This window comes from Chenopodium album, chromosome 26 (genome assembly GCF_948465745.1).
Source record: "Chenopodium album chromosome 26, dcCheAlbu1.1, whole genome shotgun sequence".
In the NCBI taxonomy this organism is placed as follows: Eukaryota; Viridiplantae; Streptophyta; class Magnoliopsida; order Caryophyllales; family Amaranthaceae; genus Chenopodium; species Chenopodium album.
This window is the reverse complement of record NC_137859.1, coordinates 2,690,637-2,705,788: the sequence shown is the minus strand read 5'-3', so window position 1 is coordinate 2,705,788 and position 15,152 is coordinate 2,690,637. Positions and strand designations below refer to the sequence as shown.

General features: G+C 33.2%; 2 protein-coding genes and 1 non-coding gene across 3 annotated transcripts; all 3 read left to right on the top strand.

Moving 5' to 3' along the window:
- The first annotated feature begins 1,160 nt into the window (after nucleotides 1–1,160).
- LOC145616153 (uncharacterized) lies at nucleotides 1,161–2,436 on the top strand. The gene is made up of 2 exons (XM_081670851.1): nucleotides 1,161–1,436; nucleotides 1,939–2,436. The coding sequence occupies exons 1-2, from the start codon at nucleotides 1,161–1,163 to the stop codon at nucleotides 2,434–2,436; spliced, it is 774 nt and encodes a 257-aa protein (XP_081526977.1).
- A 551-nt stretch (nucleotides 2,437–2,987) lies between these two features.
- LOC145617787 (uncharacterized) lies at nucleotides 2,988–6,925 on the top strand. The gene is made up of 5 exons (XM_081672538.1): nucleotides 2,988–3,070; nucleotides 3,150–3,303; nucleotides 4,381–4,527; nucleotides 5,515–5,664; nucleotides 6,282–6,925. Exons 2-5 carry the CDS (start codon nucleotides 3,274–3,276, stop codon nucleotides 6,369–6,371), a joined length of 417 nt encoding a protein of 138 aa, XP_081528664.1. The 5' UTR covers nucleotides 2,988–3,070; nucleotides 3,150–3,273; the 3' UTR covers nucleotides 6,372–6,925.
- Nucleotides 6,926–11,307: 4,382 nt separating this feature from the next.
- On the top strand, nucleotides 11,308–11,379 carry TRNAD-GUC (transfer RNA aspartic acid (anticodon GUC)). The gene has a single exon. It is a non-coding gene; the product is annotated as a tRNA-Asp (tRNA).
- Nucleotides 11,380–15,152: the final 3,773 nt, after the last annotated feature.

Below are 15,152 nucleotides of genomic sequence, written 5' to 3'. Positions count from 1 at the left end.
TGTAAGGTTTCGTGTGATTGGGGGAAGATTTTTTCGGTCAACATGGACCGTACACTACTATTTTCATATTGTACTTCAAGCTATCCTTCGATTGTATCCAGAGGTAGTGAAACCACCAACAACTTCAATTCAACCAGAAATTCAAAACAACCCTAGGTTCTTTCCATGGTTTGAGGATTTCATAGGGGCTATAGATGGAACACATGTGCGTGCCTCCGTTCCCATTGAGATACAAGATAGATTTCGTGGTAGAAAGGGCGGAACAACGCAAAATGTGCTAGCTGCTGTTGATTTTGATGCCAAGTTCACATATGTTCTAGCTGGCTGGGAGGGTTCTGCACATGATTCAAGGGTCCTTAATGATGCGCTAAGTAGGGGTTTCAAAATTCCAGAAGGTAGTTGTCTCTTTTTTGGTAGTTGGCTAGTTGCAAACTGAAGATAAATTGATTATAATATGCATTTTTATTTTTGTGTGCAGAGAAGTATTATCTTGCAGATGCGGGTTTTGGTAGTCGCAAAGGTCTTATGCCTCCATACAGGAGAACCCGTTATCACTTGAAAGAATTTACAAACAATCCTCCAGAAAATGAACGGGAGTTATTCAACCTTCGACACTCTTCAATTAGAATGGTTGTAGAGAGGGCGTTTGGAATTCTAAAGGCGAGGTTTCGTGTTTTGGATGCTGAGCCTTTTTGGTCATTTAAAACCCAGGTTGATGTGGTTTTAGCATGTTGTGTGATACACAACTTCCTTAGGGGTGTGGATCCTAATGACCAGATAACTAGAGAGGTAGACTTGGAGATGGATTCACATGATACAAGAACATTGCTTACTCGAAGGGAAATGCGAGAAGAAACAAATGAGTGCATTAATAAAAGAAATGCCATAGCATTAGCCATGTGGACTGCATACAAGAGGCCTCAAACAACCTGAGTTTTTCTATTTATTTCCTATTGTAATGGGTTACACTAATGATTTGAAGTAGAAATTGCAAAGATGTTTATATTCTCCTTAATTACATGAACTTTTATTTTGGTGAATGTATATGAAATGATTAGATTTTCTTGATAATTCATGTGGTTTGCATATGAAAAGCATGTGTATCTACAATTGCAGGTGAAGAATGAAGAAAAAAAGGGAATTTTCGTTGGTCAAAACAAATGTCCAAGGAGTTACTGGCATTTCTTGCAGAAGAAGTGAGAAAGGGAAATAGGCCAAATAACACTTTCAGAACAAGCTCATTTGTTGCTGCTGCAAAAAATATATCAGAAAAATTTAAAACTTCCTGCACGGCTGACCATGTTGAGAACCACATGAGGACGGTGAAAGCTAATTGGGCAATCATATCGAAAGTTCGTGGTAACTCTGGATTTGGGTGGAATGACACTGTGAAGATGGTAACAGCATCTCCTAATGCTTACAATAACTATGTTCAGGTATCTTAACTTTTCACTAGCTTTTTACATGCTATAAATTATTATGGTGTGTATAGAAAAACAACTCAGAGAAGAGTTTTCCAAATCAGTTTGTGATATTTATTCTGTTTGTATTCTTACATGCTTAGGTATTTGGGGTTTTTTTTTTGGATAGATAATCACTTTTTCAAACTTTTGGCTATATATGACAAGGGAGCAGGGCTAGATATCTGGAATCTGGTCCACTGGTATTACATAGCTAGATATCAGCAGATTATTCTTGATTCAACCTACTAGATCTGTGCATTACATAGCTGTCAGATACTCTGGCCTGTTTCATAATTATAAGTGTGATATCTAATTGCTGCAATTTTGTAGAGAATAAGTTGTTTATAGTACGTATGGTAGATGGTTAGGTAGTGACGTATAGTAGATGGTCTTATAATTATGCTTTCATAGTCATGGTTGCTTTATATTACATTGTTTCAAGTATTTCACTGATATTTTCTCCTTTTATATACAGGAAAATCCTTCTCATGAGAAATATCTCAACCGAAAAATTGATATGTATGAAGAAATAGCAATCGTGGCTGGTAAAGACATGGCTCGTGGAGACTTTTCTAAGAGTTTTGCTGATATTGAACTTAACAATGAGAGTGGACAAGGGCAGCCTACAAGTATGGCAGAAGATGGGACATCAAAATCAGATAGTGCCACTTCTTCAGAGCCAAGACAACATCGTAAGAGGACTCGAGGTGAAGATGACACTTGTGACTTGCAACAAATATCTAATCAACTAGGAGAAGTGGTTAGTGCTCTGAAAAAATTCTCAAACAACCAACTTGATGTGGAGAAACTTTATGAAGAGATAATGAAGATGGATGATTTTGAAGAAGCAGTTCGTGATGCCGCATTTGACCACTTAGTTGAGCGGGAGATGCTTGCCAAAGCTTTTTTGACAAAGAGCAAACCTCTCCGAAGAGTTTGGATCCGAAACTTTATAAATTCCCTTAATCGTTAAAATTAGAATGAGTATGTTTTAAACTTCATAGCTTTGTTGCTGCTACTTTGTACTAGTCTACAACATTTTATCTTACTTATATAATTTTATTATGCTAATTTTTACCCTTTTATTTCTAAATTGCAAAAAATATTTACAAAAATAAATTCAAAGTTATCCCTTAAAAAAAAAAAACAAATTCAAAGTTAGCTTAGAAAAAGTTCGAAGATTATTATAGTATTAGTAGTACGGTATGAGAAAGAACTGATAAGATCTTCCATATAAATAATATTGGAAAGACAAAGAATAAATTTTTTTTTTAAAAAAATGTTGATTTTCTATTGAACCAAACGACGGAAAATGCTTAAAAAGGAAAATCAGTTTACATGTAACCAAACAAGGGAAATGTGTAGGAAAGTACATTTTCTTATGAAAAAGGTTTTTCATGGAAAATCATTTTCCATTGAAAACATTTTGCACCCAACCAAACAGGGCCTAAATGTTCAATTTTAATTTTGAGCTGATAAATTTTTCAATATTCTGGAAAAATGTATAAGTTTATTGCAGTCGTGCAATGGGAGATGCTGGATCTGCCGTCACCTACTTTGAAGAAAGTGTTGAATTTTTGTCACAAGTGCCTCCTGACGATATGGAGGTGATACATTCACACATCATGTGACAGCTGCAAATTTTACTGTATTGACACTAATTAATAATGAATATATTATTGGCAGATTATACGCACTCTTTCCGTTTCACTGAATAAAATTGGAGACCTGAAGTACTATGATGGAGATCTGCAAGCTTCACTGAATAATATATTATTATTTCCGTTGTTTGGAAGTTCGTCGTAATGCCATGTTAAATCACCATGATAATGCATCTCTGGTTAGCTCCTGTTTCAATTTGTTGCATATGATGTCTTAGCTGCTTAGTTTATTGAATATTCCTAGTAAGTTTCTCTTTTGCAACTGTTCTTCATTGTGAAATAGGAAAGCAGAAACGGTTATATATTATTCCTTTCTTTTTCTCTCTCCCTTTCATGGTTGCAAAACACAGGTTTCTTGTCAAGTGGTGATCAATGAGTGATATAATAACCTGTTGTATTTTATTTTTTTCTGCATTGTATTTGTCTCAACGCTCACACCCAACTGTCTAACCTTCTGTTTTGTAAAAAGGATCTGGTTTTGACTTGTGAGCAATGCACTCTGTTTAATATTGGAACATTTCACCGAGCTAAATTTACTAGGTAATAGTATTTGCCAAATATGTTGTAGAAGGGAATAATTTCTATCAACACATCTGTGTTGGAGTTAAGCAGTGTTAGCTAATTGGGATTTGGGAGTATCTCAATGTAAATCTTTTTTTTTTTTTTTTGGTTTGTTAAGTGGGAACAATAAATATGGGAAAAAAAAACCTTAATGACAATAATGAGATCAACTTTTATAACAGCAGTTAAAAAGTTTTATTTTTTAACTATTTTTTTTTTTTTGAGAAGGTTTTGTGTAGAACGGACTCACGTGAGACCGGACTCAGCAACAAAAATCAATAATATTGTCTTATTTCTTGAAAAAAAATTTCTTATTCCTGACTAAAATAGTTTTATTTCTGATAAAAAATATGTTATTCCTGACTAAATTAGTCTTATTTCTGATAAAAAATTATTTTATTCCTAACTAAAATAGTCTTATTTATGATAAAAATTATCTTATTCCTGACTAAAAAATTTATAATTCCTAACAAATATTAAACCAATTAATATTTATCTAATACCTGACCATACTAATCTAAAACCTGACAATGAACGTCTAATACCTTGGCCCATCTGATTCAATTCACACCGCATATTGTCAGTGTTCTATTCATCCCCATATTCATCCCCTTGTTCTCCAGTGATGTATGTATGTGTTTCAGTGATGTATGTATGTGTTTCTGTGGATTTGACACTTTTCTATTCCGGTGTAGAAGGAGGCTAATGGACCGAAATACGCTCCAGAAATCATCTTCGAAATCGTCGGCGTCATGCTGTCAACAGAAGACGCCATTGAAATTGAGGTCTCTGAAGTTTTATATGGGCTGATGAAGCAATCTCAAGCCCCATCGAAGCAAGAGGTGGGATATTAATTAAATGTTTTAGCTAAATTGGATTCTAGATCTGTTCATGATTCTAAATCAATGGAATTTGTGATGAATTCTCCCTCTTTTTCGGACCAAATTGATGGAATTTGTGATGAATTTCTCCCAAAATCGAAACAGGACAGAGATAATGAAAGTTTCGAAGGTGCGTAAATGAATCGACCCAAAGGTTGAGGATGAAGAAGCAGCATTGTTCTCAAGTCCGGACTCACGTGAGTCCGTTCTACACAAAAGTTTCTTTTTTTTTTTTTTAAATCCCTTGATGAATATGAGGATGCTAATTCTTCTAAATTATAAATTTGTCAAATGAAATGTGGTTCTAATTTAAAATTTGTCAAATGAAATGCTGCTGTGACAGAACAGCATTTCATTCAACAATTTTTAGTTTAAAAGAATTATATGTTTTGTCGGAATAACATTTCAACAAATAGGAATTAGATATCCAATCCGAAATTTGAGATATTGCTATCCGAATCCGATTCAAAAAATTTCAGATATTTGAAAATTTCGGATTGGATGTTCCGGATATCCAACATCTGAAATATTATACAATAATATCTAATTTAGATTTTCTAAAAAAAAAAAAATGTAAAATAAAGCCCAAATTTTTGGATTTTGGATCAGAGTTATTCAATACCCAAAATATAGATATTCGGATTGGATATCCGTTATCCGAAATAATTTGGATATATTGGATATCTGAAAATCCGAAAATTGATATCCGAAGAGGTATCCGTTATACGAGAAATTTGGATCGGATACCTGATCCGAATTTATTTCAGACCGGACATCCTATATTATGGGATCAGATCTTTGAATTTTCAGATAGTTTTTCTCAGCTGTACATACAAAAACCCAACTGCATAACTTTTTACTAGTTACTACCTTGTCTTCTACTTTTTATGTAGTTAAGCAAATTTTATAATGTCTCTCTTCCTAAGTTATTGCTTCCTGTGATTCCAGACTTTAGATGTAGCAGTTTCTTTAGCAAAAGTGGCTGACGTTGACAGAGGGCTTGGTAATGAAGAGGGAGCTATTTCTGGCTTTCGTGAAGGTGTAAACATGTTACAATCTTTGAAGATAGACACTAGTCAAGAAGCACTTGAACAAAGGGTATGGCTTCTTGGAGTTCTTGGTCAAGCTCTACTATAATTTTTTTTTTTTTTGGTGGTTTTCCTTTTTCGCTTTTCAATTGATACCAAATTACTAAGGCCCTTATGTTTTGAAGGTCAAATTTCATCTGCTTGGCTTCTTTTAGATTGCCAGATTCATGTCTCGCTATACTATGTAAATGCTGGTATATCAGTATATGTGGCAATTTAACCAGAAAAAATGAAAAATCTTGCAACCTGATGACTTGCAGTCATTTCCAGTTGAGATGGCTGAACTGTGTACAAAACTATATCCAAAGTTTATTAGCATGCTTTGTAAAAAGACATGTCATGTAGGATGAAACTCTTCCTGAAAAATAATATCTCTATTAAGCTTTTCTCACTTAAAGCCCCTTCACAATTAGCGCTGTTTGAAAGTTACAGAGTATTATTTTAGAAAGCCCATTGATCTTTCTGAACCTCTTCTTGTGTCTTGATATTTGAAGCAGTTGGACATGTAGTCAATAGCCTCCTGGTTCTTTAGTTCTTGTTGTTAATTTAGTAGTTTACTTTCATGCAGAAGTAGATAGATAGATATTCTTACATCAAACAAAGCTTACCTTTAAACTTGCCTTGCAGCGACTGTCAGTGTTGGAATTCCTTGTTGGAGTAATTGCGATTCTAGTAATGCAAATCGGAGATTTACCAAGTGAGTGTACGAGGAGTTAACGAGGGAGTGATATGTGCAAGCTAAAGATCTAGCGAAGGAGCTATAGCTCTAGCAAGGATAGATAGCTTTGGCAAGGCCGAGCTATAGCTCGGGTAATAGAGAGCTATAGCTCGCTGCTGCTCGTGGTCGCTGCAAGGCCGAGCTATAGCTCGGATACGAGAGAGCTATAGCTCGCTGGCCATGTGCTTGCGACAGGGGCGAGCGAGAGCTCGAGCGATAGCTCGCACGCTAGCTCGCTGCCGTAGTTGCTCTCTGCTAGGCCGAGCGATAGCTCGCTCGACTGCGAGCGAGAGCTCGGTCGATCAGTTTGCTTTTGGGCGGTGGGCTTGCGTGGGCTAAAAGACCTAATTTCTTGGCTTGTTCTTTACTCCATTATATTCATATAAATACCCTCATACCCCAAAATCAATATACGTTAATTTCATTATTGAAAATACCCTAAACACAAAACCACAAACCTACCCTTTGAGATCTGAACAGTTCTTGAGCAATTCCAACCTTTGGTTCGGGTACACGAATTGCAAAGGTCGTTGTGTAAAACTTGGGGGGCGTGCGTCATCGGAAAAACCTGTACCGGTGGTGGCGTATTTCGCTTCTAAGTCAGTGGGTTCCAAACCACGGCACAACAGAAGGAGGACAGGTCTATGTTTCGAGTATGGCGATCGAATTTGCTTCAAGGGAAGTTCTTGATTTGTCTATTATTATTCATGGAATCAACAGGTATTTTTCCAACATTCCTCAATAGCCAAATTACAGAAAATCAACCAGATCAAACCAGCTAGAAGACAGCTCCGTATGAATGAAAGTTGTGACACAAGAGTGACAAGACCTCTGTATGATTCAACTTGGGCGAGTATATGTACAATAAAAGCTTATGTTTTTCGTGGAGATTGAGAATCTGTAGTTGATGGGAGGTACCCTTGGTAGAACTATGTGAAACCTTGGGAACGTGGGGATGTTATGCGGGCAACCCTTGCATGCCATATTTTATCTGCCCTTAAGATGATGACGATATGCTTTGTTCACCTTCTTATGTGACTTTGTATCCTGGGAAAAAAATTGATTCTCTAAAATGTCATCGATTGTAAAGAAAACCAAAACCTTTATGCTGTAACAAATTCTTCAGTGTTGAAACTTGAAAGTATTATCCTGTGTTTCCTCAATAATAGTAGTCTGGTCTCGACAAAGATTGCTCCTCTTTCTGTAGCATATTTGCCAGTGTGTTATACATCCATGTGCTTGTATTATCCAGTTGCAGCTCTGGCACAAAAAACGAGTTTAGGAACGAAGATAAACCGTGATGAAATCATAAGAGGCTAGTTATCGAAGCTTCTCAGAGCGAGGATCAGTCTCGCCTCTTGGGACACCAAGCAAGGTGGTGATGTGTATGATGTTGCTGTTGTGACATTCGTTTCCATAAATTGATGAGTGCAATTTTGAAGGAAAATGCATCTTTAAAAGATGCGGGGAGCAAATCAATAGGTAGGCAAGTAACCGTAGTGCCTTAGTGGTGGTGGTATATATTTGCTTTGCACTAAATATATACGAAGTATGTATTTTTAGTTTAATTTATACCACGGATCATTGAAAATATCAAGAACAGCAAGTGGGATAAGTTCTTTTTTAATCAACCACTGAGAAAAAAATATGGTATAGTTTTACAAAATTAAATGTGGATATCAAATAATCAAATCTTCAATACTATATACTAAAGTAATTACCGGCCTTATCCCCCTAATACACGTGTCACCCTTTCAATAAAAATTTTCCCGTAGTTTTTTGTTTATCTTTTAAAAAAGTTTGTTGCTTTTCCCAAAAAAAAAAAAAAAAAAAAATTGTTACAATAAAAAAAGATAATTTGGTAACTTTGTTAAATAAAAAAAATAATTTGGTTATCTAGATCTTCTTTCATTTATAAAAATTAAGAAAAGTTTGTCAACGCATGTTTTTAACGTATAATAACTCTAATTATCAACATTTATTGTAAAATCATATAAAGTGGATATTAATACTTTTAATAATTATGCTTATACAAAATCTTTAATAATTGATTTTTAGTCATTTAAAATGTGATTCTTTACTAATAAAGCGTAGATAAATTTTATTTGAACTGGGTTAATTTTTTATCACTTTAGGCTGCATGTACAATAATCATTGTACACCCGATTTTCTTAAAAGTTTGTATTCAAGAAAAAGTTTTAACCTTGTATTTAGGGAATGACGCATAACAAGAATAATTAAATTAAATAAAATTAATATAATGGTAAAGTATAAGAATGTTACATATACTATAAAATTGAATATTAGCAAAAAAAAAAAAAAAAAGTAACCCTAAATCTAATATATATAAATAAAGTAGGCATTTTTCGGGAGCATTCGGCGCGCCACATAAGAAAAGGTATTATTTTGACCAATGAAATTTTAGATTATTAATTTATTTTAGAATTAAAAAATTCACTTGCCACCTAAGCAAAAGTAACGAATAAGATTTAAGAATTTTGCCACCTAGCTAAAAATAATGAATAGTGAACAATTAAAATTTAAATTATTTAAAAAACTAATAATTATCTTTTTTTACATATATGGATGTAAATCTTTGATCGTAAATATCTTTAATCTCTCCCTAGCAAATATTATAAAAATTAGATATTAATAATGTACTCATCGAAACGAATAAAACTAAATCTTATATCACTATGTTTTTCCTTATATATAAAGAGAAATTTAGAAGATCCCCTAATTTTTTTAAACGTTAAAAGATTGTAGATGAGACTAACATTTTGAAACTTAACAAGTATAAAAAAAACGCATTTGCAAAAGACTTACTTTAACCAATAAATAAAATGATTTGTCATTTATTTTTTATTAAAAAATTAAATTGTTAACTAAGCAAAATTAAAGAATAAGGTTTGGGATTTTAAATTCAAGCGCCACGTAAAATAAATAAACTTACGTAAGATAACTTTAGTGTTAAAATAAAAAAAAAATTATCTTATGATATTAAGAATTTTATCCAAATATCTAATGAATGATCTTCATATAAAAAAAACTTAAATTAATATAAAGATTTACTAGAACCGTGCATCGCACGGGCTTATATCTAGTCTAAGACTAAAGATAAGCTATTTCAGATAGACGCAGTTGGGTACGACAAGTAGGACAAGAGTTTTTTTTAGCCACTTTACACCAAGTAAACAAACAATCCTTGTGAAATTTATGACCACACGTTTGCAAAACCCATATACTTTGCTGTTCGGGTATCTCCCATCCCTCCAAACAAATTGTGCATTCAGTGAAATTTTGAGTTACTTTCTTGGCTCGCTCTACGATCACTTTCACGGCTCGCTCTATGTTCCTCAATTTCGCGCAACTCTTACATTCGGGATTGGGTTCCGGGATGATATTGGTCCTGATGTTGATCCACCCTGTGCGCTGCAGTCGACGGCCGTCATTGGTCAGACGAATTAACTCTAGACGACGGAAGTCACATTTATCAGTTGGGATTTTGTTCACCTCTAACCTTGTGAGACCAATGAGCCAATCTTTAGTCATGAACCCCAAAGCAGCACAATATATTTTTATTGTTATGTAAGTTTTGCTGGTTTGGGTCTTAAACAACCCATCTTTGCTCAAACAATACGAAAACTCATGGTTCCAATTTGGGTTCGAACCATCACACATATCAGACTGAGTTATACGAAAATCCACAGCCGGGACAAAATAGACTACAGCGTAGGTACGTATTCGCTTAACAAGGCTCTGCGCCCAGATCCAAGGTGTATATTTTAGGGATTCTCCCGACTCTAAGGTCAAAACTAAACGACATCCTTCTTCCATCAGGGTGTTTTGTGGAGCGTTGAAATAATTAAATTTTTACTTTTTTTTTTTTTTGAATGATGACTCTCTCTCTATATATATATATATTTATTGCTAACTTCCTAATCGTACAAAATATAGAAGATATAGATTGGTTAAAAAAGCGATAACGTAGATAATGGAATTAAATTGTGTTAATACATCTTTTAGTTTTTTTTTTATCATGTGTTGAGAATAGACGATATATACAAAATATATCTTTTACTTTTTCTTTTTTTTTTTAAAAAAAAAAAAATTATGATGATATTGCCGTGGTCATCCTAAAAACGACTATCATAAAATGTTAGTTTTCTCTCATATACTAAAGTGAATTTTTAAGCTTCTACTGATTTTTTTTTAATTATTTTTATAAAAAAATACTTTTTGGAAGAAATATAAAAAAAAAAGTATTTTTTTTTTTAAGACCAAAAAAAAATACTTGTATACTTGTATTTGAATGTTGTAAAATTTTTTTTTCTGTTTTTGGAAAATTAAACAAGAACAAATAGGTTTTGATGGGTACTTAGACTGGATATCAAATCCCGTCTACATCAACAACCCCAATTAATCCAATTAAATTGATCCAATCCCATTTCAGACATATTAAACAACATACCAAATAAATAAACAATTTCTCAAACTTACTACTTTAAAAATTGCAATTAATGAATTATATGAATTAGGAAAGAAAAGTTACCGCAGATCCTAATTGGGGCACGAAGTTGAAGAAGATTAGGCTGAGATAGAAAGATATTACGAGCGTTGACACAAAGTTGGCGGATCTCACCTTCAGATAATTGCACCTGTTTTCCTCCTTTACCTTCTAATAATCTCCTAATTATATCATCCAATACATTTTCATCCATTGTCATCATCATTTTTCCCCTAAAATTAAAATTAATTCTGACCCTAATCCAAAAAACTACTCAAATCCCAATTAAATTGAACGAAAACCCAGAAAAAAAGAAGAAATCTTTTTGGAGAAGAGTGAGAAAGAGAGGAAATGGAGGAGAGAGAAAGAGGAAGAAGGTATATTAATGGAGGAAATGTTTACATACTATAAATCAGTCAATCAACAAAGTCGTTGTAGTATAGTGGTAAGTATTCCCGCCTGTCACGCGGGTGACCCGGGTTCGATCCCCGGCAACGGCGTTTTTTTTAATGTAAGTCTTATTTTTCACTCCCCCCCAATAAAAGTGGATACGGCTGCTAATTTTTAACATAAGATTGCGTTCTCATCATAATGTTAATTAAACTTTGTTAAATTAAAAAAAAAAAAAAAAAAAAAAAAAAAAACAAGTTTAGCAATCGCTACTCCTCTGCTGATTCAATCTTACGAGCATGAGCATGTGTTTATTAGTAGTGGTAGTTTATTGTATGACAGCATAAAATTTGTTTTAAAAAAAATATATATATTATCCAAATTTATTAGTTTTTTTTTTTTTTTTTTTTTTTTTTTTTTTTTTTTTTTTGAGGGGATCCAAATTTATTAGTTAAGTGATAAGCTGATAACTAATAAAGTTATTAATCTAACCTCTACTTAGGCCCTTTTCACCTTTAAAAAATATATATTAACTAAAAATAATTTCAGTTCAGTAAAAAAAAAATTCAGTTCAGAAGAAATATAATATAGAATCAGTAAAAATAATTTAAGTTCAGCAAAAATAATTTCAGTTCAGTAAAAATAATTTAATAAGATAAAGAGAACGGAGTCTTACACTAGCTGGGCGGGTCCACAAGTTATCAATATTATATTTTGGTCATTGTATTATCATTGTTTGTAGGTTCATCATAAATTTATGGACGTTATTCCCTAGTATCCGTTCTATTCTAATTTCTCATGAATTAACTTATCTATTTAGTAAGAAATACAAAGAAGGTTTTTTTTTTTTTTTTTTTTTTTTTGGAAATAATCACCCCTCAAATCACCCTATTTTGAAATAACCATCTTTTTTTCGAATATTCAAAATAACCACCCTATACAAAAAAAAAGTTAGAATTCACCACCCATTGCCTGAGTCCAACCAATTTTCCGTCAATTAGGCCCACCTAAGGGCCTGTTCATATTTACTGAATTGAGCTGAACTGAACTGAACTGAACTGAACTGAACTGAACTGAACTGATTGGAACTGAACTGAACTGAACTGAATTGAGCTGAAATGAATATTTTATGTGAGAGAGAAATTAAGAGCTGAACTGAACTGAACTGATTGGAACTGAACTGAACTGAACTGAACTGAAATTAAGTAAATGTGAACAGGTAGGGGTGGCAATATCATCCAAACCCGATGGATAACCATCCACCCGATCCAAATATATGGATGAAAACCCGAACTTAAGCGGATGACGGATGGATGATGGATGGGTTGGGTGACGGATCGGGTCGGATACGGATGATGATACATCCAACCCATCACCCGACCCATCCATCCACCCGTTAAATTTATATATAAAAAAATAAAAATAAATATATTTTTTAATAAATTAATGTCTATTGTAGTGTTAGGAATTGACATTTGTTTTTAATTTAGTAAATAGGAACGAGTATTAGAAGGATGTATAAAAGTTTTAATTAATTGATCATTTTTTTTTCAAATCTCAATTTTAATTATTAAAGTGCAAAGTTGTATTTATATATATATTTCACCCGAATTATCACCCGATCCACCCGATTCATCCATGGATGACGGATGGATCGGATGTGGATGAAGGAAAATTAGGTGATAGATGGGTCGGGTGATGGATGGATTTTTGGCGGATGGAGGCGGATGAAGCATCACCCGACCCACCTCCGATCCATTGTCATCCCTATGAACAGGCCCTAAAGGTTATATTTTTTCATTCTATACACTCAGAGCCTCAAATCTTTTTTCCTTAATTCATTTTCACCATAAACGGTCATAAAAAATTTAAAAAATAATTTAAAAAAAATCACTGAAAAATCTCTAAATTTTCTTAAATTCTTCTGCAAATCAACACAATAAACAACGAAAGTCTATCAAGAATAAATCAACGAAGCTAATTCGAACAATTGGAGCCGGGAAACATGTAATTGATTAACAACCCATATCTTTCCTAAGTTGCCCTAATTAATGAATAACAATCTAGTTGTTGTTGTTCGAGTAATTTTTGCTAAGTATATGTTCAATTATTGACTCAATTGTTTAATTGTTGTATGCGATGGGGAAATTCACCCAAAATGGAGAACCAAGGTTTGAGAAAATGAAAAAAATGAAGTGACGAAAATGAATCAAGGCTCTGAGTATATAAAATGAAAAAATAGCTGTTAGCTGGGCCCACTTGACGGAAAATTGGTCAAGCTCATGCAATGGGTGGTGAATCCTAATTTTTTTTTTTTTAATGGGTGGTCTTTTTAAATATTTGAGAAAAAGGATGGTTATTTCAATATAGGGTGATTTGAGGGTGGTTATTTCAAAAAACTCCTACAAAGATTTTGAGCATAAAAAATACGTATATTATTATTCATATAGATGACCCTAGGCTTCTTGCACAATGTTAAGCTATAAATGATTAATGTTGCTAAAATATGCATTTAGAATTTAGATCATCATTGCTTTAGTGATTAGAGAACAAGGTTTATATTTTACTCTGTATAACTTATGATTAATATCATCTATATATACTTAGTTGCATTAATTGCTTACTTAAGCACAAAAAGTCCAACATGATAGAATATGGATGATTACAGAAAATTGTATTTAAACAAGTAATCGTGTTACCATAAGAAAATATTACATTTAAAGATTCACAGGACTATGCATCTATCATCTATTAAGAACTGTAGTATACTTTCCTAAATTTTTTTTTTTTTTTTTTAAATTATAAAAAAAAAAAAAAAAAAAAAAAAAAAAAAACTGTAGTATACAGTTATACACCGTACTGAAAAAAAAGTTTGGATTAAAGGAAGTTCTATAATAATTGAAACTTAGGGATCTACAGTTTATATAATTGTATTCTAGTAAGGATATTTATTTATTCTTGTACAAAATTGCTTAGAAATGCTTCTTCAGTTCTTTCAGTAAAAATTCCCATTCAAGGGGAAAGAATACTCATCTCATGCATGCACATAAGGTTTCTTTGTGGATTTCTGGTGTATCCTCTGGTTTATGTATTGCAGCTATACTTTACATCAACTGTCAACCGTCAACCTTAAATACTTGCTGTCAACTATAAATTTTGAGCTCGAATTTACCTGCGGGATAAAACCACTTGTATTAAATTGTTGATAGCTGTTAAGATAAGATAGTATATTATATCTTAGTATATCTTAGGGAATATATTTGTGATTATATTTTGATATTGTTATCTTTAGGTAGGATAAGATTTCCTAATTATTTCCTAAGGTAGACTACTTAGATTCCTACGTTGATTAGGTTTCTAAGATATATATGTATAAATATTTGATTGATGATGAATGAATAGCTTCTTGTTTACTATAAGCAGACTTGTTAAACATCTTACGATCTCACCTTATCTTAGCTTCAAGGGTAGCTCTAAATTCACTATCGAGCACTGAAATATCAGACTCCTAGAGACTTTTCGACACCAGTTTTGGAAGTTTCAGAGCTCCATCTGGAGAGCCTGTTCCTAGTATAGGAAATTATAGAATATCGTAGTGACACCAATACAGCCACAAAAGGTCTTTAAATCAACAAAAATATAACATGATCTCTACTGCCCAAAGAAATCCATATGTAAACTGCAGCAATCTATCTTAATCATTTTTATCACATGAATCAGCAAAATACCACCCTAAGTTTCAGCAGCTTCTTCAGCACCACCCTGAGTTTCAGCAGCTTCTTCAGCACGTCACCACCCTGAGTTTCAGCAGCTTCTTCAGCATATTGCCCGATGAGTTTCAGGATCCACCTTATCGTCCACTGCGCTGTAAAAACCCCAAAAA

Coding starts and splice junctions, on each gene's coding strand:
- LOC145616153 (XM_081670851.1), top strand. CDS start 1,161: ATGTCCAAGGAGTTACTGGCATTTCTTGCAGAAGAAGTGAGAAAGGGA. Junction 1,437..1,938: donor CTTACAATAACTATGTTCAG/GTATCTTAACTT, acceptor TTTTATATACAG/GAAAATCCTTCTCATGAGAA.
- LOC145617787 (XM_081672538.1), top strand. CDS start 3,274: ATGTTAAATCACCATGATAATGCATCTCTG. Junction 3,304..4,380: donor ACCATGATAATGCATCTCTG/GTTAGCTCCTGT, acceptor ATTCCGGTGTAG/AAGGAGGCTAATGGACCGAA. Junction 4,528..5,514: donor AAGCCCCATCGAAGCAAGAG/GTGGGATATTAA, acceptor CTGTGATTCCAG/ACTTTAGATGTAGCAGTTTC.